General features: G+C 37.0%; 1 protein-coding gene across 2 annotated transcripts; it reads right to left on the bottom strand.

Moving 5' to 3' along the window:
- Positions 1–511: 511 nt before the first annotated feature.
- On the bottom strand, positions 512–27,603 carry LOC110378215 (uncharacterized). 2 transcript variants are annotated; one of them, XM_021337380.3, is made up of 13 exons: positions 27,405–27,603; positions 20,571–20,666; positions 19,962–20,018; positions 18,347–18,699; positions 18,033–18,256; positions 10,551–10,624; positions 10,130–10,255; positions 6,961–7,218; positions 5,828–5,943; positions 5,214–5,346; positions 4,574–4,680; positions 4,162–4,429; positions 512–3,954 (listed from the first exon to the last, which is right to left on the bottom strand). In XM_021337380.3, the coding sequence occupies exons 1-13, from the start codon at positions 27,453–27,455 to the stop codon at positions 3,769–3,771; spliced, it is 2,049 nt and encodes a 682-aa protein (XP_021193055.3). In that variant the 5' UTR covers positions 27,456–27,603; the 3' UTR covers positions 512–3,768. The 2 variants fall into 2 exon arrangements, with proteins under 2 accessions (XP_021193055.3, XP_021193054.3); XM_021337379.3 differs by having other exon boundaries at positions 18,347–18,702.
- Positions 27,604–27,803: the final 200 nt, after the last annotated feature.

The following is a 27,803-nucleotide window of genomic DNA, read 5'->3' on the forward strand; positions in this document are numbered from 1 at the left end:
AGCTAGAACAAAGTGAACATTTCGTTAACTAGGACTTCGGCATAACGGACGTCACTTAACCTTGCCAGAAGTTCTGGGAGACGGATGTGACAGGCGTATACTCGGCATGGGGCATGGAGTGGTGGCTGCCGAGCCCAGACTGCGCTACCACAGTGTAGTGTTCGCCCTACCTGTGTCTCTGTAATTACCATCCGATAATTAGGATATCGGCTCGCTTGCCCACATAACGTCTTACTCCCGTGCCACACTCTCCCGGTTTCCCGCCAACTGGCCATAGAGTATAGTGTGCACTCTCCGCGTCTATGCGACAACGAGACGACAGATATCGGTGATAATACAGTACACTACACACAGCTTCGCTAACTCAGTGTTCAGCTCAACTAACGCTGAGGGGAGGACGAGGCGAGATGAAGGAAAACGAGTTATCGTGTATAATCGTCGATTTGCTCTGGTACGTGGAAATTCACAGGGAAATTCATCATACATTATGATGCTTAAAAAAAAAAGAAGGTAGTTTCAAAGAGTTTATTAGAAAACAAGTACCTATATTATAACAAACTTAACTAAAGACATGATTTAGAAAACGTATGAATTTATTATTTATAATGTATTAAGTTTAATTTCAATCACAGCAATCACTTCAGCTTTGTTGAACGTAATGTTTGTTCACTAAACTATTTTAACGAACTATCAACGTGTGAGATTAGTCATATAATACAATGATCTAACGATAATGAGATCATTTTTTTACATCAATCCGGGGAATGACGTGCATAAGTACAAAAGGAGACAGAAAATGTGTGGGACCACGCTTCCGTATTATACAAATAAACTCTATTGCAAAAAAAGCGGCCAAATATGCGAAATCTTGGTAATTAAAACTGCATTATCAGTTTTCTGAAAATCACTTCATAAACTTTTCAAAACGCCGACGAACTTTCTACCAGAAATTAGTCCAAATCAAGATTTAACCAATTTACTCTCACACATCCTTGGCTAACCCTATTGATGCTAGTAACATACTACTGTCATTAAAACCCTTTAAAATACACGTAAAGTCCTTAAAACCAAGATTTCGCATAGGTGCCCGCTTTTATTGCAAAAGAGTGTATGTTATAAGGTACGTGATGACGAATCTGACTTTTATACTTATAGAAAAATAAATAACAGAACTACTTTTGTATTTTTAACAAATAGTGTAAACAAAATGGATATTTAATTTATTATTGTTATTTATCTTTTTATATATAGATAAGTTGGTTTTGCCACACTTTCTGATTAAAAAAGTTAATAGTCCATGCACGAAATAACAGGTTCTTCATGACGCGATCAAATTCCCTTTCGTCTCCTTTACAATGGCTGAACAAATGGTTGTTTATAAAATATTCCTATTAAACTTAACCCTTACTTTAACTTAACGCTAATTTTAAATATTTCGATGAGATCTTAACTTTGCGTTTTATATTACATAATTAGTCTAATAAATTTACTTCAGATTGGTGGTTATCAAGGCTAGACTATAAAATAGGAATATATGAAAAAGGTCCCTGTTTTCTAATCAAACACAAAATTACAATCCATCTGACAATAACAAAACATAATTTAATAAGTATCTAACTTACAACTAAATCGTTACGAAAAAGCATAAACTAAAAACGAACATGAAATAAGGAATGAACTTTGGAATGAGCAACGAAACAACATAAAACAAAAAACTTATGAATACTTTTTCAATACATGCAACACGCGGTCAGATTTTTTTTTGTTTATTATTATTTGTATGTTTGGTATGACTGTCGAGGAAAATAAGAAGAGAGTAGATGCTAGTAGATATGACGGCTGCCAGAGAGGATTGAAAGCGGAAAACAGGGCAAGAGAATCAAGGATGTGTTACACCATTTACATTAAATAAAAATAATTAAATTTTAACTGGACATTTCTATTGTTTTTTAAACCATGTTTTTAGTTCTATTCATATCATGAATTTATTATATACTAGCCGTTTTCCCGCGGTTTCACCCGCGTCCCATGGGAGCTACTGCCCGCACCGGGATAAAATATAGCCTATGATACTCGCAGATAATGTAGCTTTCTAATGGTGAAAGAATATTTTAAATCGGTCCAGTAGTTTTTGAGTTTATCCATTACAACCAAACAAACAAACAATCAAAGTTTTCCTCTTCATAATATTAGTATAGAAGTATAGATTTAGTCTTTATCATAATAACGAGAATGTCCAAAACCATGTTTACAAAAAAAATATACATATGCTAAACGGAAATACGGAATGTATTACAATCTAATAATGTCACAACACACGACTTATTATATTCCGAGCACCCTCTCCAAGATCAACTGCTGCAGACGGCAACCAGGACCCATCGGTTTACTGTACATTCCGAAACACGGAAGAACTCATCATAACAAGATGGTCAAGACGGATCGACCGCACCAAGCGTTACTTAAATTTATGATCGATCGATCCGCGCGGCTTTGACTTAGTTATGAGCTCTTCGAGCGTAAGCTTAATGATCAAATGCTTATTTAGACTTATATTTGTGGAAAGGGGAACCTATTAGATCGAGAGACAGCGATTGCCAGACTTTCGTTATCTTATAAGGGCTGAAACTTTGTGTCTGTATGGCTCTTGGGCTATATTATTTAGACTGAACGAAACTTTACTCCAAAATTTATTAATAGCTTAGCCCGTCATCCGGCATAATCCAGCTTATGCCGTCGGGATCTTGCAATGGGATCTCGGAATATAATTATATTTAAAGCTACTTTTCTATGTCGTCACATATTCTATAAAACTTGTAAAGGTTCACTTTTGTTAAATGAAAAATTTTGTTATTCAAGAATATGAATAAATGTATCTATCTAGCTATCTGAGGAACGTTACGCTACATTGTTTTAATCACATTACTGACCCTGCAATGAATAAGATTTGAGGTTCAATCACCTCCTACTGTTTGAGATTGGTCTTGACAAGGCCAATTTCATTATAGATCGAGAGCCAGCGACTGCCAAACCTACGTTATTTTATAAAGGCTGAAACTTTGTGACTACTACCAAGTTTGACTGACGGTTAGTAAGTTTGACGGACTAAAAATAATATTGACTTAGGTAAATGTATTTTTTTTATATTTTCCAAAGCATACGTCAGTCGTTGGTACTAGTCTATCATACCTACCCTCTTTTACAGTGTACGTGTGGTACGGTAGTAGCAACAACAAAGTTTCAGCCATTATAAAATAACGAACTGGCTCTTGGGCTATTGTTACCTTTCCGATCGTTAGTCAGGATCTTTAAAGTTAATTTGACAGGTATTTATAATATTTGAGTAAAGTCTAAAGTCACTAAAAACTACGATTGGTAAACGCAGGACCGGTACTATAATATACCCTGTTGTTAATATTAAAAAATGTGAACCAGTAAAATGTTATCAAAAACTTATAAACTATTCAATATGGCGGAATCATGTATAACTAAATAGTACCTAGGTATTTATTAGTATTTATTATTATTTATTTCTCATCGTCAAAATACATCTGCCGAAATTAAATCTTAAAACTATTGAGATCAAATAATAGTAAATAGTGTAATAATAGTAACAGTATTTGCAAATGAAATGGCCGAAATTTAGGTTTGAATTATAATAATAATGTATGTAGTGTAATAATAGTAGTAGAATAATTGTGTTTACACTCTGATTGGGTGAGAGTGTAACAATAGTAATAGTATTGCAAAAGACTTTGTTATGTAATTTTAAAATAAGAGATCGGCACCCTCAGGGAACGCTGCAACCACGTCACCGGGCGCGGCTCGCTCGACAGGCTCGACAGCAGGCGTGAGGGGCGCAGCTCGCACGACTGGGTCTTGGCACAGCGCCTCGAGCGTACAGCTCACTGCCCTCATCCTCTTGAGGAGCGAGTTCGTGGCAAGGATGAGCACCTGTTGGGTAGTAACACAACAACAATTATTAACATTATTAATTATTAACATTTCAAACCATTGTCGTAGTGCTTGCGGATTAAAAGATCGTTATCGTCATTCAACATTTTTTTGAAATTACACATAATAACATAAAATCATAACAACATAAAATGTGGACGCAATATAAATTATTTGAATCTGATGGCATGTTTGCAAATTGCGTACCTTTATTTCGGATCTTAATGGCAAGACAGCTATGAGCCACCACACCCACGCAGGTCCATCTTCGGTTTCTCCCAAAAGGTGAGGGTCTTCCTCCAGCGGCATGCTTCCGAACGCCAGTTCCATATCATTGAGCATACTAGCTCCCAGGCGTCTCAGCCAGACGAACACTCTCAGGGTTATCTGACGTGCCAACTGCTTAACATCCCACAGCTGCAGTAAATCCAACGGGTGCACATCCGCAATTGGCAGAACGCGGGCTACTTCGAAACTGTAAATTAATAATTAGTAATTTTGTAGTATTCATAATACATTGATTTCTTTAAAAATTACACATCTTATTTTTTGCAGTAACTATACTTGACTGACTACTTTCTGCATAACATATAAAATTTTTTACAGAAATAATGCTCACCCATCTTCAACATAATATCTTTCCATAATTTTAAACCGAGACAGGCCTATGGTGGAGAGGATGGTCCGGCCATCCTCAAAGAGAACGCAGTCCCGCACTTCCATTACCTGCAAAGTGTTATGCAACTAACATTATTTATTAATATTGTTCATGCGTATACATACTGTTTCAGTAATAAACTCACTCTTAAAACTCATATACAAACATTTTTCGACTCTGTTGTTTTTCGGTTCCATATAATTACAAATAGTTACGGTGCGGTGTATGATAAATAGTATATATCTGTTTTTTATAGTTACCATATCAAATTTTAAGAAATTCTTTAAAGTTAGTTTTTATTTTTAATTTACCCTTCGTGAGTATCTTCACCAGAGTTTGCAGAATTGACACAACTGTGCATTTGATTTTGTGTTATTTATATATGTATTAAAGTTTATTTATATATGTATGTGTGTATGTATAATAAGTCTATGTACGTTTATATGTTTTCGATGTGTCTTTTATACATATTTAGTGCACCTGCCATGAAATTTCTCCTCCACCTAAAGGTTGACTGGTAGAGAACGCCTAAGGCGTTAAGTCCGCCTTTGTACATTGTTTTTTTGTAAAATGTGTGTTGAATCGGTTGCTATATACTGACCGTGCCGTAGCCCACACAGTCTGGTCCTCCTCTGTCGCAGGCCACCATGCCGAACTTTCGCGAGCCCGAGTCCAGCACGCGGCGGAGCATCGGCCAGTAGCGAGCCTCATATATGAACAGCGGGCATGGGATTCTGAATACGCAAAAAAGTCGGCCATATTTTTATAACATATTCTTACGCATACTTACTATCTAGAACTCTTTAAAAATTATATAAAGCAGCCACAAAAACGCCCGTCTTTCCTTGTATTCCGTGAGAAGCGGCGTAACAAATTCCACAGCAACACTGTCAAGTTTGAAAACCTTTAGACCTAAGGATACCAGTTTATTCTCTGCCGATCAATACTTGTTTCTTCTAGCACGGGATAACAGTATTTCCTACTATTCAATGTATGTAATACATATAAATCTTCCTCTTTAATCACTCTATTTATTTAAAAAAACAGCATGAAAATCGGTTGCGTAGTTTTGAAGATTTAAGCGTACAAGGGGAAAAAGAGACTGTTTTACACTATGTGGTGACAAACAAACAAGCACACATATTAAAAGTTATTACACCTATTTAAAAGTTTGAATCAGCTGTATTCTGCAAATTACAAAATATTCCTACTTACGATGGATATCCGACTGTGCACGCGATTATGGGAATGAGATATGATCCTGAAGACGATTGTGCGTCGGCAGCGGTTTTGCTTTTCAGTGCCCCTTCAACGAAACTTGTAGTTGGTGTCTAAAACAAAGGAAAAAAAATACATTGTACTGACTGGTCACACAAGAAACGTTTGTTACCAGAAAACAGACATATCGATTATTAAGTCATTCATATCAGGCATAAAAATAACTTTCTAGCGTAATAACTTTCAGATTTCAGCGGTATCAGGGTATAATTGTTCTCAAAACTCACTACTAGATTTCCGAATTTCCACCACATTAACTGATTACAACAGAAGGAATTTAATTAAAGCCATATTTTCTTTTTAGTATAGCTCAAAAGACATTGATAACGACACATTTGTTAACCTACGATAAAAATAAAAGTTCGGTTTTCAAAATTAAGACTTGCTGGAGCTATTGGACGTGAGGAAACTCTGAGTAGTATATATTATTAAATCGAAACCAAGGATTCAACGTAACTGGCTGAAGCTACGAAAGGAGTAGTCATATACATTATTATTTTATCGACTTTGGGCCCCTGGCCAACCCGGCTGTTAATTTGACAAACTTTAAGGAAACTGTAACGAGTAAGGATATCACATGAACTTGCAATAACGTTAGTCATGATTATGTTCGAACACTGAGCGTGTAACCTGCTTATTACGTCCTACGTAAACAATAGCATTCTATTATGCTCGTAGTACTTAATACAAACTGTGAATTTTAACACATAGCTACGAAACCCATGTTCAGAACATCCAAACTAGCCATGAACTGCCAATTAAATTGTGAAACATGCGCACGGCTCGTTTACCGGCACTTTTGATTGGGAAACTGCTAAATCGTGTTATATTAATAGCCATTGGGTAGATGTTATCAAATAACTTTCGTACTTTCATTTGTATTTTTAATTTTTCATATACACAACCAAATTATTTTTTTTTTTTTACAAAACAATTGTTTCCCTCGGTTTCAAATTAGAACGAAACAAAAAATGTTCCTTTAATATATTATGTAAGATTTTCAATAAGTACGTACGTAAGTAAGTGGTTTATATGGGAAAACTTGATAAAATTCAACGTGGTCTACTTACTGCTACGAGGCTGAATGTTTTTAGAGAGCGGCGGCAAAGCGGGCATCGTTTCTTGTAGTTGAAGCAGCGATCGAGACACGCCCTGCAGAACATGTGCCCGCACGGTGTGGTGACGGGCTGCCTGAATTTCTCGCAACACACTATGCACTCCATGTCTGACAGGTCCACCCATGTTGTCGAACACAAGTTACGTACTGTTCGACGCAGCTCCGTCATTAAGGCTTTAGCGTTCCATTTCTTCGTTAAGAGAGACATCACCTGCAACAAAAAATATAAAACGATCAATTATCAAATAGACTCGGTAACTAAGCCTTGAGCTTCAGCATCAGAGAAACGCGAGATATCAAACTATAGTGAGTGATCCAAACAACAATAATAATTAGAAGTTAATTAAATTATAAATTTAAAAAAACCCCCGACCCAAAAAAAGTACGCAATAATTATGACAAAAGGTTAAAAACGCTAAACCCTATAAAAAGCAAAAAATAACTTTTAACACTACGTAAACTAAATTTTGTCGTGTCGGGGACCGCTCTAATTCATTACTTTAGATACGTGTTTTTTTTTTTTAAACGAATGTTGTAATTAGGTAGGTATCATTTGATTTATGTAAGTATTTATGAAGGTAAAAAGCGGTCCCCCAACACGTCAAAATTTAGTTTACGTAGTGTTAAAAGTTATTTTTTGCTTTTTATAGGGTTTAGCGTTTTTAACCTTTTGTCATAATTATTGCGTACTTTTTTTGGGTCGGGGGTTTTTTTAAATTTATAATTTAATTTTATTTCATGCTTTTTAAAGGAGCTCCTTATTTTTTCCTTCTTTCATTTAATTTATTTTATCTTAAGATGGGGTCGCTATATGCGATCTAGGCCAAAGGAAGCTGTTTAACAATCCTCATGACAAACTGGCTCTGGGAGAATTGCACAGACTGAGAAACAATAAAGATTAACCTTTGGACATTCTAGATTTTCAGCAAAAATATAAATCGGTTTATCCGTTTCATTCCGGCATTCCAGGGTTTCATCCGCCACATCCCATTTCCAGCATCAGGTTCTCGTCAATCAGAAACATGAAGAGAACTCGTCAAGACAAATTCAACGAGCCCAAACTCGATGGGTTTACTAAAAGGCAGTTCAGGGTTACGTCTCCTACCTTAGTGCCCTAAGAGCAGACCAGCTCAGTGGTTCCAAAAGACATTAGTGTTTCAAATTTCAGATCTCACATATACTTGCAAGTAAACTGAGCGTGTCACATTCCTATCACATCTAGCAAACGAGCTGATGACCTTGAAGACCTGAACTGATTTCCACCAAACATAGCTAAGAACACTCCCGACTGACATACCTTTTAAACAAAAAAAACCGCATCACAATCGGATCATCCGTTTGGGAGCTACGACACACACACACACACACACACACACACACACACACACACACACACACACACAGACACGTCAAACTCATAACACCCCGTCGTTTTTGCGTCGGGGGTTAAAAATTGCTTCTAGAGGTATGTTACAAGAACTTGGTTTCTTATTAACGAGTGCTATTCATAAAAATGTCTAGAAAAATCTTGTTCCATGTGAGTGTTCTAAGTTTGTATGTACTTTCTGATATATATCTTGGACACCAATGACGACACATATGATGGCACGTTACTGTAGGTCCCGACTGTCATTGCCTCCTTCTGTGAGGACGTCATGTCACAGATCAACACAACGTCCGTCCCCATCCGTCCCGGGGAGTGATCAGCGGGCGACAGGCGCAGGGGTGCCACTGTCTGATCAACCCCTGTGCTCCGGCCATTATAAGGACCCCTCCCCACTGGGGGGAGGTATGATGGGCCTGCCGTTAGGCGGGCAGTCGCCGGTGGGGGACTGGACGCCATTAGATTCCCTCCCCCATAGATTCCCTCCCCCCTCCCAGACTATTTTTCAAGAATCTATTTACACGGGAGGTAATGTTTACTTTGAGCTTCATACATTTAAGGATGACACATGGATAGGGATGATTTAAATCGATAGACCTAAAGTTTTATGATGCCAGATGATTTAGTTGTAATTTACCAGATAGGTGTACCTACTTCATTATGTTTAATTGAAGTTTGACGAGGTATCTGATTGAGGCCGATTTCATCATAGTCTATTGAGCCGTTCTATGCCGAGTAACTCAACAGTTCATTGCAATCGTTCCGCTTTTTGTATTACAGGAAAGTTATGCAGTTGGAACTATTTTATTCTGCCTTAGTTGTCAAGGAGACTTAGACGCTATTAATTTGTTAGCAATTCTTAATTCGTTTCGTACCAAGTAGAGAACAACGCACAGATCATTCTTGCTTAAGATTAGTCATTCAAAGACTCAAGTGATTACATCAATTGACCACCGCTCCGTTGATTTGTCTGCGTCAGGACCGCTGTCGATCCTCACCGATCATCTCGAAATACCTATAGAGAGTTGCTACCCAATTGCTACCAGCTACCATTAGTTGCTACTAATTGCTTCTCTTGTAGTTTTAATATTTTATCCACGAAATCGATGCGGTCCAAAATTTTATTCTGGAGGGTACCAATTAGGTAGCAACTGTGGGTGAAAAAAAAGCTCAATACTTTTGCGCCGTTTCTTCACACTGGCAAAAGTGACAGCCATCCAGATATCAGAATGGTTGTCACCTTGAGATGCTGAATAACTTCAAATCGACGAGGGTAGCAATTGGTAGCAACTAATGGTAGCTGGTGGCAATTAGGTAGCAACTCTCTATGCGTATTTCGAGAGGATCGGTGAGGAGTGTGAGCAGTCCTGACGGTAGGTAACTAAGCAATCGCATTATAATTTCATGATGGTGATGTTTACTTACACTCGCTTATCTAAGAAACTAGCAGGATTTCAACAATTATTTACATTTGTTATTAAAATGTTTGATAAATTTTCTCACGTGAAACCTTACGATCCGTGCAAAGAAGTTAACCGAAAAAACTGAATCAGAGTTTTATTTAATGTTGTTAAGTCCTTTAAAGACCCTTGATACCTATGAAATCTCTCAATGCATTGTTGCAGTTGATAAATATGACATATTTGTAACAGATTAATCGCTCCTTAGTCGTACCTGTCCACACAATGAAGTAATTGTTTCGCAGGGTATCAGGTAACATAGGTTAGGAAAAACATACCTCAATTAGTAGTTTGCGTGCGCTTCTAAAATCCATGTGGTTGGAGGCGACCACGAGGGCGAGATAGGGCGCCGCCTCGAGGTGTCTGCCGTCCTGCAGCAGTTGCACCGCGCGATTGTACCGCGCCTGAAGAAATGTAATATGCACTAAAAAACAGCCCAACTTACGTAATATAATAAAATTTATCTCATGATATTTAACTAAGCACACAATATCTTTACTTTTATGAACTGGCGGCACAGTTCAATGAACCAGATCGTTCATGTTCTTTAAACATATCGTGCCAATAGCTGCCATTATGTTGTTTGATTTGGTATGATATGGATGACGAAACGCAAACGACTTATCAGTTAGTGGAAGTTAAGTCCATACAGAGCCATAAATGAATTATATAACTATTTTAATAATACATATTGTTTACCCGAGGCGATACAGGAACAGGCGGTAGGAAAGCCCTGACACGGGCGTTGCGTTTCAGTGCAACTTGGCAGAGTGCTGTAACAATAAGCAAACATCAATTATAACGACATGTGTAGTTGTGCATGGTAAACAATGTCGAATATTTTATGAATAAAGATATCGAACACATTTCATTCGCCGCTTCAACATTAATGCAACGAGTCTTTTCAACAGACGCCGTTAAGAAATATGTTTCAAAAGAACGCTTATGCTGCCTACAGAACCGAACTTAACAAAGAAGCCCCATACGTCTTGTGACATTTTGTCCACACCGCTACATAATACGCTGTTATATAACCAGCAATGGAGTCAGAGTTTGTGTTACGTTACGTAAGGCCGGCGTGAGTTACGAGCGCGCAGCGTGTTGCTACGACTCCACATCTGAAGCAAGCCAAGGTCGCGATCAATGCAACCGGTGACAGTTATGTTATGTCAAATTATAGCAACGCTTTGTTGCCAAACCCGTTATTGCGATTTTAGTACATATGAATCGTAGAGATATGATATTGAGTTCAAACAGTTTTTAACGGTAAAGCAATGATAACGGCTTTATTGTAAATTTTTATTGAAATTTGTTTTTGAATGATTTATTAGCATATATCTTTGTTACGAGGAACATCTTCAAATATGTTTGATGGAACGGGAGCTATGCTTGCAATTAAATGGACGCAAGCATCGTTTTGAATTGAATTGTATTTAAATAAAAATCGCTAACGGCGCATGCATTGCAGAAATCTTGTTGTTCACAATGAAATCATTCAAGTTCGCCGCTGCCTCAGTTGACAACGACCTAAGTCTTTCATGATCAATCCTATATTACGCAGCCGATTGTTACGTATTTTATTTTACAAATTATATAATAGGAATTATCAGAAATGGCTTCAGGTATAGTTTTGAGACATTAAGTAACTAATTGCGTCTAAGTACCATGTTGCAAAACTGGATAATGCTACTGGATACCGGATAATGTGTGTGATAAGTAATTAAAATTATTTATTGAAATTGGAATTCAATAAAAACAAACTATCGTTATCTTGTCACCTTGCGCAAATTGGAAAATTAAAGTAGACTGGTAGATATCCCCTTTATTTATTTTATTGCACTTTATTTTTATTTTAATAGAAAATCATCAAAGAGTGTCAGACTCTTAATGACAAAAACCCGCCATGTTCCTTCTTAATCCCTTTATGTACCAGGGCCGCGGTAACTCTTTCGCACAATTCCGCAGCCCCGACAGGCTTTGGTCCTGGTGGGCCCCACCGAGGAAATTTTTAGAAAGAAAATGATTGAAATTCAAATAAATCACAACTATTGTCGAGTTATGTACACCAGCAACCTCTCTCTCATTCAAGGTAAACCACATAAAAATTTTGAAATAGGTAATTTCATAACTTATTTCTGGTTCATAAATAACATACAAGTATTAAGTACTAGCATCCGCCTGCGGCTTCGCCCGCGCGGTGTCACTTCTGTTGACCGGGATAAAAAGTATCCTATATTAATCCTAGTACCACCAAGTATTTGTGTACAAAGTTTCGTGTCGATCGGTTAAGTCGTTTTTGCGTGAATGCGTAACAAACAAATGGACTTTCGCATTTATAATATTATAGTAGGATAGAAGAAAATATATAAAACATTTTAATTAAGGATTTGGAAGGAAGGATTTTTTGCTAATATATCATAACCGAAATTAAAACAACCCGACAATAGCTGCAAAGCTTTTAAGATGAAGAGATAATGCAAAAGCTATTGCATCTTTGGTTATTAACTGCTATAAAGATAATTGATAAGACCACGAGCTCTTGCATCATGTCCAGATCAGCTCGAAAGTAAGCTAAGCCGACTCCACGTCAAGTAGGTCTGTCCTTATGTTACGTATATACCCTGCACAAGATCTAATGAGGTCACTTAAAGGCCAAAGGGGGGAGACAAACTGTGACATGGTGACGGAGGGGAGGGGGGCAAGTTTCGTGACATCACATTTCAAAATTGAGACATTGAATCAAGATTTTTTTTTAAATCATATATATCGGGTGTTTCGTACCTAATCACATTAAATCAAACACATTAATATATGTCGGCTAGCACAAAGAAAAAAAATAATTTTGCAACAAAGGAAATATATTTAAAATATGCGAGAATTAGAACACCATTTGTGATTCAGTCATTACAAACAACGGAAATTCTTCCTTGAAAACTGTCAGCTGTCAACTGGGCAAAACATTCGATACTCCTAACTTTATCTCTGCTTTACACATGATGTTGTAAATTATGAACACGAAAAAGGACTCCTGTGGCCAAAGCACTGAATTAATTAGGTTATTTTTTTTACAATTCGCCATAGAATATCATAAATATCATAATAATAAATATCATAGAATATCATAATATGTGATAGGATTTATTGTGATTAGGTACGAAACACCCGATATACGTATTAATTAAGCTAAGATGCCTAGTCATATCTCTGTCTTTCTCAATTTCTATATCTGATTGGAATTAAAATACTAAGTGGGTACTATGAATCCGTATTTTCATTGTTTCTTTCATAACTCTCATTCAAGTTCAGAATAAACTGTAGTTAACTTACACTCTTGGAGCAAGGGGTCAAGAAATTAATATCACTTACTTTCTGGATGACACCTAAGTACAAATGTCTAAGTGACATGCACTATCATGAGTGATAAACTTATTGTTATTTAGGAACTCTTAAGGCTGTGAACCTTTTGAAACCACGATTTCACATATGTGGGTCCCAGTGTTTTTGCAAAAGAGTGCTTACCTACTTCATTAAGTTTGACAAAAGTCACGCAAATACCGGAAAGAACAGCCTCCTCTCCAAACATTGCTTAACTTCGACAAAAAGATTTAATATTAGAAGTCGCGCGACTTTATACTTTGTGCGCTCCATCTGGTAGCCAGGGCAGCGGTCACGTGACCGGAGAAGCTGCGGTCACGTGACCGCGGGGCCATTGCCAAAATTACCAACTAACTTAAACCGACCCTTATTACATGACGTAATTTCACGATAGTCCTCACCAACATAATTGTTTAATCTTGATGAAAAAGAAAGAAAAGTTTGTTTTGCGAATATTTCCCCCCATTTGCTGAATAATCCGTATTATTTAAATAGGGTTTAGGTAGCACTCATTAAATGATAAAGTTGTAAGTAAAGTTAATTATCTGTCTAGCCTACCAACTACGCTTCCAGTATCACCGGATGCAGCTGAGTGTCAGCATTTTTCATGAAGCGACTGCCTAGTTGACCTCTTAAACAAAAACCTTTACGAACCTTTTTGGGTCGAATAGGGTCCAGAACTTTAAAAAAAAAAAGTGATTATGCTACGAAATAGGTAATTGTTATGTAGTTAAGGACAGTAAAAAATAATTTGAATATCCTCCGTAAGCGGCGTATCAGAAACATAATGTTCTTAAGCACCGTGCCGAGATAGCGGATCCGAGACGAAACTGTTCACCATTAACAGCTGTCCCTGAACATCATCATCATCATCATCATCAGCCTATCGCAGTCCACTGCTGGACATAGGCCTCTCCAAGTGCACGCCACTGAGATCGATCATCCCTGAACATCCTTGGCAGTAATTACGGGTAGTCAGAAGCCAGCAAGTCTGACACCAGTCTTACCAAGGGGTTGCCCGGGTTGAGGAGGTCAAATAGGGCGCAGTCGCTCCTTGTGAAACACTGGTACTCAGCTACATCCGGTTAGACTGGAAGCCGACCCCAATATAGTTGGGAAAAAGGCTCGGAGGATGATGAGCCCTTAGTACAGGAGGAGATTAGGTGAGAGCTTATAAATAATTTACGGAGAAATTAAAATTGACTTCGTTTCGATCCATTAATTACTAATCAACCAATCAAATGTTCTGTTTACCTATGCACTGTTTGTGTTGGTTTACGTCTGAAGCAATTAATAAGAGTTAAATAAACAGATTAAATCCAGTGTAATAATGTCTTACGACGGTTAACAACAACCAAAACAATATACGTAAGAGAGAGAAGCCTGATGACAGGACGTTCGTAACGTTTTACTAACCATAATATAAATTAATAACTTTAAATAAGTAGTCAAAAATCAACCAAGTTCTGTCTGTATTTACATATGGATAAGTTAATGTTATAAATTTTATCAATATACGTTGATGAGAACATATATTTTACGTATTGTATGTATACATATTTTTTGTTTAAGATCATTTTAAGAGCTTAGTTTTTATTTTTAGTATCGAGAAAACTTTTCAAGAACGTGTTTTGATTATTACAGGGTTCTCAGAAATATTTTCAAGATCAATGTCTATTTTTTTCGCCGTCAAATACTCTTTGAGACAAGCCAATTTGGCTGTAGGCAGCGACTTAATAACACTTTATTCGAACCTACATATATTAGACTCCCGACAACTCGAACAAAAATACAAAATATGTAATAATAAATTGACAAAACAGAATAAATTAAAAATTGGTTGAAATAATTGAGTTACTGTAAAACGAGTTTTACCAGCAAATGAAAAACCGAGACTTCACGTGTTAAAAAGTAAATAAATAATATTTATCTTTTTGTTTTGTGAACACTACATTCAGAATCTCGTATAGAAGATAAGCAGTCGCAAGGGAATCATTAAGATCCGTGTTTCACATTCGTACTAAGTAGTGAGCAATCGCGGCCGTCTAGCGAATTCTCGAGACCTATACAACGGGCGTAACGTAACCTGCGACCCAGCGTTCTCCATTGCATCGTCGACAATGTTGTTACATAACAGCAATGTAACAAACAAATGGCCGATTTACATAATAGCCTTGTCGGTGCGCGATTATCGTCGTAAACGCCCACGCGATACAGACGTGGCGCTGTTACGCGGCTTTATATTAATACATTTTTTATAATTTATCCGTAATAAAGGATACTTACAAGTACTTTACAAGGTTACTTAATTACAATAACTAAACAATTGTTAGAGAACTTTTAACAAGTCTACTACTTTTTTGTATAACCTTTCCTCGTATTTGTTTGTATTGCGACTGATCTCATGCGTCATTGTATCTGATCATTATCATAATCAATGCTATTGCGTGCTGACGTCCTTCAAGATGTTCCAAGTTAAAAAGGTTTTTGGGGAAAGGCTGTTAATTTTTCAGTAAAACAACTTCTTATTAGAGCTCCTATCGTAAGCTAACCAAGAATATTTCAAGGTTATCTATAAATTGATTGGGTTATGTAATTGTTTCAAAGTTATGGTCGAACTGACGCAACTGTTAGGTATAGCAAGAACATAGACTTTCTAAAACAACAAAAGTACAAACCAAATATAAAAGGTACATATTTAATATTTTTAATGAAATTATTTTTATGTATCTAGAATTTTAGCTGGTGTAAACAGTTGCTGGAAAACTTTAAATAAATTTGGCCCAAGTTCACCGACAACATAAGTCTAGTTTCCTTGAAAGATCTGTTTACTTTAAATACTGAACGTGAAAATTAATATAGTATTTTTTTTGTAACTACCGAGGGTGGAATAGATCTCTCGCACATTTCCGGTATTTACAATGTGAGATGGGTCATTCATTAGTCGTAGCGAGGCCAAAAATTAAGTAAGTTAACTGCCTCGTTGGTCTAACTGTCGCAAGTGCGGCTGCTGAACACGAGGTCTCGGGTTCGATTCCCGAGTCGGGCCGAAATCGCTTTGTGGGTTTTAGAAGACTTTCACAAAGCAGCCCGGAGCCTGGAATTTGGTGATTGATACACCCGTGCATCGGAGAGCACGTAAATGTCGGTCCTGCGCCTGATCTCTATCCGGTCGTGTCGGATTGCCGTCCCATCGGGTTATGAGAGTGAAGGAATAGGGAGTGCACCTGTGTCTGCGCAAATGCTTGTGCACTATAATATGTCCTGCGCAATTGGCTGATCTCCTTAAATGAGAACAGCCGCCGTAGCCGATAATCGGCTAGGAGGACATCATCATCAAGTTAAGGCCGTATTAATATCGTGTACTTCTATTTACTGTAGAGAACTTCCGAACAACTTATCATTAATGTCATAACGTAGAGCGTGGGCGTTTTAAAGATTAAACTATTCCCGTTGCATCACGAATGTGCTTAAAAAAGGGTGTTCATTTGACAACAAAATTGATCAAAAAAACTACAGATGTTTTGGCGTTTCTGTAGCTTTTCAATAATTTTTGTCATATATCCAGTCCTGATAAGATCCTACAAAACTACCTTTTATTAATTTAACTCAGAAGTTTGAAATTTTGTTTTTTTTTTACTCAGAATTTTTTGTCACAGATTCTAAAAAGACTAGGGCAAAGGCTAAAGAATGACCAGGGCAGCAGAAATGAAGAGGAACTACAATGCATTAGTGACCAACATTTAGTTCAACGATGATAAGAATACAGATGTTGTTGATGTTTTAGCCTACTTCAATAAAGGACAAAATTATTACAAAACGCGATTTTAGAGACTTTTTTCTATTTGTTAAATTTTCTGCTAGTTCAAATTCGTCAACTCCACAGTTATGTCGACGAGCCAACTCAGTTGGGTTCAACATGAAAATATATTTTTTTAATTAGACACAGTAGAAAATTTTAAAAAATTAGGTAATAAATATTATGTTTATAATAAATCTATTTTGTTTGGGAAATAGAAACCTACAATTGCCATTACGTAACCAGCTCCCCTCGAGTGACTTTCATTACCTGTTCAACGCGATAAGCGCTTGATACACGTTTTTCCTCTTTTGTAAAAACTTTGCTAAACAATTACCCTTTCTGTTAAGAAATTAATAGGGTTTATAAACAGGAAACTGTCGTTGTACCTTTTTTGTTTTAAAATCTTTTGAGTCTTCATAAGCTTTTCAAATAAAAATTGGTGAGTTTCCACAATGATAAGTCAGACTCGTTTACTGCATGTAAACCAGATTAGTTTTTAAGCGCAAAACGTATTAAGTAATACGATCGTTGCTACACTTTAAGCTCAAATAAGCGCCAGTCAATATGATGCCATAGTTTTACAAGGACGAGTGCGAAATATATACTTTACGAAATCGCTCAGCGTGTCTTTTACAAAATAATGCAACATGTTACTCCGAACTCCGGCAAAACCAAAGACTTTCCAGTAAAAAAAAAGTCTTTGTGGTAAAAGTCCGAACAGTTCCGTGATGATCGTTCATTTCGATCTTCTGCCACTAAGTATTCAGTTAATTAATTTAAATTTAATTAAAATTAATCTTGGGAAAAATACATTTATACACAAGAAAAACACAAAATAGATTCGCTCAAGCATAAATGAGTACAAAGCTAGATGGACTCTAGTGCTTAGTAAACCAAACAGAATGGAAATACATACATCGAAACATCGAAGAGGCAAAACGTGCGCAATTAAACTTTTTGCTTTGAAGTACAAACATTCGCTTAAACATAAAAAAACTACTCACCCTCATGAATTTGGGCTTCATTAGAGGAGCTTTCGATCAGCATCCTAGCACTATTGTCTGTGCTGCTGTGCCCGCCAAGAATCTGGGCGTTGCCACCAATCAACTCATTAGTCCTTGGTCTGTCGCCGGACAATTTAAATACTATGTCTCTTATTAATATATTAGACTGTAGTTTTTCGGGAAAATCTGTGCCGCACGGACACATTTTCGCTGCTCTAACGCATCTGCAACAAACCCATCATGTAAAACAAGTAACCATAGCATTTCCCAAAAGATAAAAAAAAATCGTCGAAATATTGAATGATGAAACATACTTTGCGCATCGGGTGTGACCACACTTTCCCGTCACGGGATTCGTGGGAAGTAAACCACAGCTGACACAGCACATCTCCTTTTCAAAGATGTTTCTCACACAGCGTGCTTGCCTTATTATTCTTCTTGCAAACAATCTTCCGACTGTGCTTGTGATTTTTGGTTTTATGAGAGATTTTATTAGACGCCGTCTCAGCAATGGCGGTTCAGGTATGGCCCCAAAGTTTCTGGGTCTTTTAGGCACCCTTCGTTTTCGTTTCTTAGTATTTGTGACTCCTGATACGTTTGGTGTACCATCAACGTCCATACTCTCATCCGTGACGCCGCGTACAGCAATTTGTTCCTCCGCCAACTCCTGCTAACAAAACATCATTGCATCTCAACATAAATAACAAATTATAACAAGTGCGAGACCGACTCGCGCACGAAGGGTTCCGTACTATTATTTATAAAACGAATTGTATATTATTATATTCTGTGAATATTTTAAGCATCTACCTGTTGCCGTTATCGATATCGAGCAAAAATAAGCAAACAACGTTTGTTGTATGGGAGCCCCCCAAAATATTTATTTTATTATAGTTTTCAGTATTTGTTGTTATTGCGGCAACAGAAATACATCATGCGTGAAAATTTCAACTCTCTAACTATCACGGTTCACGAGATACAGCCTGGTGACAGGGCTATAGGGTCCCGTTTTACCCTTTGGGTACGGAACCCTAAAAAGCTGTTCTCATTATAAATATGATATAATGATATTTATGTTTTATAATTTTATAGAAATACGTATACTTTAATTAAAAATATAATTATGTAGGTACACAAATGTTATGTACGAAAAATGTGTTAGTTAGGTATACATATTATAATTAAAAATGCGTACTAATCGAACTATCAATGTTGACAGCCAGTTCTTGTAAAAAGTTTATATGAACGAGTAGTGCGATGCAAAATGGTGAACTTGGCCCAGAAGAATGGAACCGGTTGCGCGGTGGTAGCGAGCCTCTGCGGCTCCGACGCGAAGCGAGCCGATTGCATCTCACCTAATAGACTTATGCAACCGACACGCGACGCGACCGCTACTCGCAGCGCTGATTACTGTACTGTGCCCATCCGTTCCGTTCGTTACTTCAATGAAATATTTAGGTCACTACGTACATTGCAATATTTAAACTTCATAACGGAATCCTTTTTACTTCACCGTCAGCGGAGTCCGATTTAAATTACGGGTTCCAGTACAATAATCTCTACAACACCCGTACCTACGCCTATCTTGTAGCGTAGAAAACTATTTTTTTTTATGAATAATAATAAAACCAACTCCCAAAAACAATAAAAAGCAAAAAAAACTTTAAAAAGTTAACAAGTTAAGTTTATGTGCTGATCCCAAAAGTGAAAGAAAATAAATAGCAAAAGTTACATACAATGAGCGAGGGAGAGGTACTCAAACCTTGTAGGTTGCTATTACACTGGCAAACGATTTCAGAATTGAGAAAGATCGCAAAGAATCATTGAGGCGTTTCAAGAAGTAAATGCAAAATGACAATGCTGAATGGCAGCCGTGAGCTATCTGAGTGAAGCTACATGCATAATGAAGAAGGTACATCCACTGCTCACCTCTGTACAGTCACACGGCGGCCGCATCACGGAGCTGCTCTGGACGGCGCCGGCGGCCTAGAAGTTTTGATTTCATACACCATGAGACACTTGATAACATTTAGCATAATTTCGGAGCACTAAACACAGGTATTGCTCCTCCACTAAAACGTTTCTCAATCTGCAGAAAAACTCTTTTAAATTGTGAAAGTTTATAAGTACTCAAATACAAGTAGGTAAATATCATATAGTAAATTGTAACAGGACGACAACTGCAGTATAACGTCCACCATTCCTATTACAGTTACCGGCACGGATGTCGGGCTCTCGGCGGAAGAGTGGGGATCGCTTTGCGCACCCGTATGCATAAGGCAATAAGGCGGTAAATCGCTTCTGCGCAAGTGAAGGTCAGGGCTCGACATCCGTGCCGGTAACTGTACAAGTGCATTCATAGATCAATAAAACCTTCGAGAAGGTATAGTTAAGGTAATCGGAATAGGTAGACAAGACACACAGCATATTAAATAAAAATATAATAAAAATCATTACATTTTAAAATCGCTTTCTAAACGCGAGGGTATTATTTTGATGCTGTTAAGTCGACAATGCTGAACACTGAATAAAACTTACATTGGCCTCTTGTAAAGATGATAAAGACGTAAGCGACATTATGCCGGCTCGGGTCCGACGCGGCGAGTCCGGCTCAAAGGGTTCTTCATCCGATTCCTGTAACAAGTCATTTTTTTCCTCTCTAAAACGTCACACAATCTTATTAAAATTTTTGAACAGTAAAATAACAGGTATAATTTCTTCATCAATAAAGCTATTCTAGTCATTAGGGATGCGTGAAATACTCGTAGCCGAATGGTGCCCGCTCATACAATTTAACAAATAATAAATAAAGAATGGCATTTTTAACACATGTTTTAATCCAAAAAGTGGGATAGTATTATAAAAAATTAAGGAAACTAATTATGGGCATTATTTTGAACATTTTCAAACCACTACCCTAATTATTGGGATTTATAAGAATCTTCATCGCAAATTACTTTTATAATCATCGGCAAGGATATTGAGCCCTGACCTTCACCTGTGCAGAAGTGATTTATTGGTTTATTGCCTTAAGTGTACAGTCCGCAAAGCGATCCCCACTCTTTCGCCGAGAGCTCATTATCTGTGCCGATAACTATATCACAAATGCCGAATGACTATAATAATGGCTATACTGGTATTGTGCATATACCTAAGTATTAAATCGTTATTTCAAAAAGATTTTATTTATTTAGAAAAAAATGTCAACATCGAGAGAACAGCATAGCTTACATCACGATAACCGATTCCGACAATATTTACTGTTACTCATAATAATTATTATCTAAGCTTTAAGTTAGTGTGATTACTCCTACAAGCAACAAGGTCATTGACCGATAAGGCGCAACTTCATTATAATTTATTACCCGTAAACATCCAGCTTCTCTACCTAAACTCTATAATAGGTATTGTAAGTAGGGAATGCAATCCCGATCCCGCGGGATCCCGATCTCGCGAGATCTCGTGTAATTTTTCGGGATCAATCCCGACGCATCATATGACGAGATCCCGTTCGAGATTGACGGGATTGGGCGGCAGTGGTCAGTCTGAACACTCACACACCAAGTCCTTTTGCACGTATATCTACGTCCACGAGCTTAGACAAATTAGAATCTACCATTAAAAAAGAAATGGATTTGTTTGAGTGTGGAGGAACAAGGGGGCGATTTTTACAGTTTGCATATAATTGCTTCGCCACGCTGTTGCCAACCAGCGTTGAGTCGGAGAGGGCATTCTCAGCAGCGGGGTACATTGCAACGGACATTAGATGCCGTTTAGCAGATGAAACTATTAATACCCTTTGTTTTTTAAGGAGTCTTTTTCAAAATCACTCTTTTTCCTAATTCCCTTGAAATAAGCTTACTGTTTTGATTACCTAATTTACCTACGTTAATTTCCTTACAAACTGATTATTATTTAGTTTGTAAGATTAAAGAATAAAGGTTTTTATTTTCTTTCGAGTAATATGTTATTTTAATTAACCTCACTATCACAAACAAGCAGTTATTAGCTTTTTCAGTCATCTGAATTCAATTTTTTTTTAATTAGACGGGATCCCGAAAATTCCGGGATCCCGCGGGATTGATATTTCTAATCCCGCGGGATCCCGAATTTGCAATCTCGAGTCGGGATTGCATTCCCTAATTGTAAGCAATATTTCATAACTGCTTTTTCTCCAGGTTTCGCCCGTGCCCCGCCCGCACTACTTTTCACAACCTGATTAACAGTAGCCTATAACGATCTTCTTGGTATTATGCATCCCATATGAAATTTCATTTGGATCTGTTGAGCTATTTTACCGAGAAAACATATACAAACAAAACACCAAAAATCACTGCTCTAGGATCTTCTAAGACGTTCAATGAATCATACACAACTTTATTTCTATAAATAAAATTGATCTGCTACTCGAATCTTATCAGTGAGATACCGTAATGACTCTTTGGAATACATAAATTAATCATCGTCCGTTGTATAGTATTGCCTACAACGATTCTTACGCAAAACGAAGTAAGCGGTGGGCTTACATAACGTGACCTACTGGCACACTGACTCTGTACCGCGGCGCATGCCTCGCTTGCACTCGCTGTGTACTGCCTACTTATCGTAACTTAACCATTTGCAAACGTTCATGATAAAACTATTCAGTAGCAACGTACTGCAGCGAGAAAAACAACCGCTATGTGTGTACTTATTTGTAACTAAGCAGAGCAGTTAATGCTAACACAACATCTTTCACATTCAGTCTTAGAAATCAAGATAGGTTTAAGAGAAGTAGTAATGGGTAATGCATTTATGGTCAATGCGATCAATAAGAGAATTTTATAAACTAAAATGAGCCATATCACATTTGGAATTAAGGCACGGTTGTAAACTAAGTACCGATGAGTGTATTAATATACCCCCCATCAATATCTATGGATATCTTGATACCTAATATGTCAATGTTATAAAAGTCTATATTTCGTTAGGTAGTTAAATGCGCGGCAAGAGCTGCAAAAAGATGCGTGGGAACGTTTTTGGTTTATAAACAACAAGTAAATACTGACTGACGTCACTTATGTGTTGTTATTTATTTTTGGTAATTAGCTGTCTTTTGGAAGGTGTCGAGATTATATTCGATACTAGTATTGTGTGCCAAAATTGTTCTTTCATAGGCTTATTTTCGTCATTCAAAAATTTGTTTCTTTTAAAAATAAAAATATATGGCCGAAGTTGTCATCAAGGGTAGGTTATTGTTCTATTAAATTAAAGGACGGTCAACCGGTACATTTTATGTTGAAAATAGAACAATACTAAACATGATGGAAAATCCTAAAATTAAAACTGAATAAGTAATTTCCATTACTTAGGTTCATTTTTTCTCTTTATAATATTAGTATAGTATAGATAAAATATAGCCAATGTTACTCGGGACGAGTGTAACTTTCCAAAAGTGAATTTTTTTTTTTAATTAGAATAGTGGTTTCCGAGTTTATCCATTACTAACAAACAAACCCTCTCAACAAACAAGTCCTCTTTATAAAATTTGTATACGATAAGATTAAAATTTGTTAATGTAACCATTTATGTCATTATTGAAGAGCGTCGGAGATGGGAATGTGATATTGATAATAGTTGTATCAGTTGTTAGTTCCTACACCAACTTGTAAACTGAATTTCCAGATAATGAGAGATTCCTGTGTACAGACTGTTTATTTTCGATGACAACGTATACACTCACCTCATACCACGTGGGCCGTATTCACAAAACAAACAAAGACATACATCACAGTGCTTATGTTAATATGAGTTTGGAAATTACGCATGGGTTGAATATGGCAATAACCCCTGTGACAGTTCATTGAAGTGGTCACTGCAAGGACCATTAACGTTGATATGTGGGTGGACGGTGATGTCATGTTGTGTCTATAAATATTGTTTCAGTAGGTACATGCTGGTGTGATTTTCTAATAACCGTTTCTGATATTCTATCTATCAGTTTAATTGCTAACTAGAGTTAGAATGTTATAATGTAATTTTAAAGTAAATGTAAATAATTACAAGTACTCCGATTATACAAATTGGTCCTAAGATACTATGCATGGACTATGCACCTCTATTACTGTAGTAATTTTTTATACTTGTAATCACTTTAAGCCCCCTGTTGGGGTTGCAACTTACTCTGATCAAGATGTTCAAGTGAATGTTGTAGAACTGTGTTTGTTATAGGTACTTTATGAGGGTTTCTTATACGAATTGATCCCTGCCTCTTAAAAGAAAACAACAGATAGATACAGCATTATAGCAAAATGAAAAACGTGGGTTGGTCCTTCCCTACATTTTGCCTCTAGATAAATTCAAAAATCGAAAGCATAAAATTGCCATAGTTTACGTATACCTTCCTAACAAGATAAAACCGGGCGCCGAAGACGGGCGGAGCAACAAGTAAACAATGTTTCACCTACCTAGTGTTAGCTGGGGGTAATACCTCCCAGCCTTTATCGAATAAAACGTCACTATGTAATACAAAAATCTCGTGAATTTATTTATCTTAGAATTTAATTCAAATTACAACCACTTTTCATGCGTACGCGACAGATATAAATAATTAGCGGTTGTCATCTTCATCTGTCAAAAATTCACACTGCTCCTTAGTGTTGTCAATACAAATATTAATGTAATTTAGTGTTTTGATAATTCAAAATCATATAGACCTCTAATCAATAGATCACAACATGCACGACTTGACAATGATATTCCACAAGTGAATAATAATAATCTTTCACTAGTTAAATATTATGTTCATTTACCTACTAACATCATAATATTTGACTAGAATCACTTTTTAACCCCCGACGCAAAAACGACGGGGTGTTATAAGTTTGACGTGTCTGTGTGTGTGTGTGTGTGTGTGTGTGTGTGTGTGTGTGTGTATGTGGCATCGTAGCTCCCAAACGGATGATCCGATTGTAATGCGGTTTTTTTTGTTTAAAAGGTATGTCAGTCGGGAGTGTTCTTAGCTATGTTTGGTGGAAATCGGTTCAGGTCTTCAAGGTCATCAGCTCGTTTGCTAGATGTGATAGGAATGTTACACGCTCAGTTTACTTGCAAGTATATGTGGGATCTGAAATTTGAAACACTAATGTCTTTTGGAACCGCTGAGCTGGTCTGCTGTTAAGGCACGAAGGTAGGAGACGTAACCCTGAACTGCCTTTTAGTAAACCCATCGAGTTTGGGCTCGTTGAATTTGTCTTGACGAGTTCTCTTCATGTTTCTGATTGACGAGAACCTGATGCTGGAAATGGGATGTGGCGGATAAAACCCCGAAATGCCGGAATGAAACGGATAAACCGATTTATATTTTTGCTGAAAATCAAGAATGTCCAAAGGTTAATCTTTATTGTTTCTCAATCTGTGCAATTCTCCCAGAGCCAGTTTGTCATGAGGATTGTTAAACAGCTTCCTTTGGCCGAGATCGCATATAGTGACCCCATCTTAAGATAAAATAAATTAAATGAAAGAAGGAAAAATTAAGGAGCTCCTTTAAAAAGCATGAAATAAAATTAAATTATAAATTTAAAAAAACCCCCAACCCAAAAAAGTATGCAATAATTATGACAAAAGGTTAAAAACGCTAAACCCTATAAAAAGCAAAAAAATAACTTTTAACACTACGTAAACTAAATTTTGACGTGTCGGGGGACCGCTTTTTACCTTCATAAATACTTACATAAATCAAATGATACCTACCTAATTACAACATTCGTATTAAAAAAAAAAACACGTATCTAAAGTAATGAATTAGAGCGGTCCCACGACACGACAAAATTTAGTTTACGTAGTGTTAAAAGTTATTTTTTTGCTTTTTATAGGGTTTAGCGTTTTTAACCTTTTGTCATAATTATTGCATACTTTTTTGGGTTGGGGGTTTTTTTAAATTTATAATTTAATTTTTAAATGTTATCACATGTTTTTATGTTGTTATAATAATACATGTGAATGTAGGTTTCATTGTGTCTAGACAGCCACCGCAGCTAAGTACGTACGTATCTACCTATTGCAAATATATTAGTACAAAATAGCAGTAACCATCACTAAGGTCAGTGGGTTATCTTAGGGCGGATATAAATCTGGGATGAAGCATAAAAAAGTTAAGTACGGTAATAAAACAAAATATACCGGTTCGGGTTAGCGCGGCGCTTATCACGTAAATCGGCGTTAAGACTAAGCTTTGAAAAATTAAGCTTGAAAATTTAACCGTGTGCTCAATTTTGACGACCGAGCAAGCGAAGGATTCTAAAATTGATTGATTAAAAAATTAGAATCCTGAGCGATAGCGTAAAATTTTTGCACTCGAGTGCAACACGTAACTTTTCATCCCACCTCATAGATGAAATCACTAAATGCAAATAAAGAAACTGGCGCGCACATGACTAATTAAAACGATGTATGTACCTATTAATTTTTTGATCTACAAACTATAGTAAAAATTACTTAATTGAATCATTGTTTTATTGTTTACTAGCTTTCGCCCGCGGTTTCACCCGCGTCCCGTAGCCGGATGGTGACAAAAACTATCCTAAAACCTTCTCCCGGGTCTAAGTTACCTCCCCTCTAATTTTCAGCCAAATCGGTCAAGCCGTTTTCATGTTATGTCGTGACAACGGAAAGCGGGTTTCATTTTTATATATATAGAATACGTATTTATTTCAAAAGTCTTACCTATCAAGATTGTCACAAATGGAATATTGCACACTATGTTCTTATTTGAAATCATTTTGTCGCTCTAGAGATAAAAACGGCTTTTGCACTCAGATGTCGAAGTGCAAAACTACTCTTTCCGAGATGGTGGGATGAAAATCACCTTTGAGTACCTAAACTTAAAGCGATGTTAGTATATGTATTACGTAAATTAACAAGTTATGTAAAACAGTGGCATGAATGTGTCAATCTGAATTTGCAAGAACTGTATCAAATAGATAAAGTAGGACATATTTTTTTGCGAATGAAGGTTGGCGGTGTTGGGTGGCTGGGTCGGTCGGACACCGCGGCGCCGCGCCCGCGGCTCCGTGTTTATGTTTATCTTGTTTACACGCCAGCGGCTTTGCAATGCGCGCGCTAGCACAATCGTTCAGATTTTTCAGAGCAGTCCCCTTCTTGTCGTTACCCTTTAATTTTCAGCCTTACCTAATATAATTTCCTTACGTAACAACCGCGTGGCGAGGATAATATGTGTCCCGCACAATTCTAGGAACATTGAATTCGAAAAACATAGTTACATGGAATTACATAACCGTAATAGCAGTTAATTTTTCTTTGTAACAAAGGGCTAATCTATTCACTTATATGCCGGTCGGTGTAAGAGGGCAAACTAAAAAATATTTTTCTTACCTGCATATCTCGGAGGGCTGGTCTACTAGGACGTGGACGAGCTGGCCACATTTCTATAGTACTTTTAAACTGCAATGATATTTTTAAAATTTTACAACAAATAGAATTAAGACGCTCTCTTTCGACGTTCAATTTCTATATTTCGCACCAAGCACCAACCGGAGTCCACGAACTAACGCTGCGAAATGATGTTTCAAAACTGACTGAATGAATGATATGAGTTAAACCGAGCGAGACCGAGTTGAACCGAGAATCGTTTTGGCAATATCACCACTCTTAATATGGAGTGTAGATGTACGTAGACCCATTACCTTATAAAAAACGATTGAACCAATTTAATTTATACATATTTAGCGATGATTGAACCCTAAACGTAAATTAGAAAATTCTGTTAGAAGT

This window comes from Helicoverpa armigera, chromosome 1 (genome assembly GCF_030705265.1).
Source record: "Helicoverpa armigera isolate CAAS_96S chromosome 1, ASM3070526v1, whole genome shotgun sequence".
Classification (NCBI taxonomy): Eukaryota; Metazoa; Arthropoda; class Insecta; order Lepidoptera; family Noctuidae; genus Helicoverpa; species Helicoverpa armigera.

What these genes read in the sequence shown, in the direction of transcription:
- LOC110378215 (XM_021337379.3), bottom strand. Translation starts at nt 27,455, where the DNA reads ATGTGGCCAGCTCGTCCACGTCCTAGTAGACCAGCCCTCCGAGATATG. An exon ending in CAGCCCTCCGAGATATGCAG is followed by an intron (nt 20,667 to 27,404) that starts GTAAGAAAAATA and finishes GACTTGTTACAG; the next exon opens with GAATCGGATGAAGAACCCTT. An exon ending in CGCCGTGTGACTGTACAGAG is followed by an intron (nt 18,703 to 19,961) that starts GTGAGCAGTGGA and finishes ATGTTTTGTTAG; the next exon opens with CAGGAGTTGGCGGAGGAACA.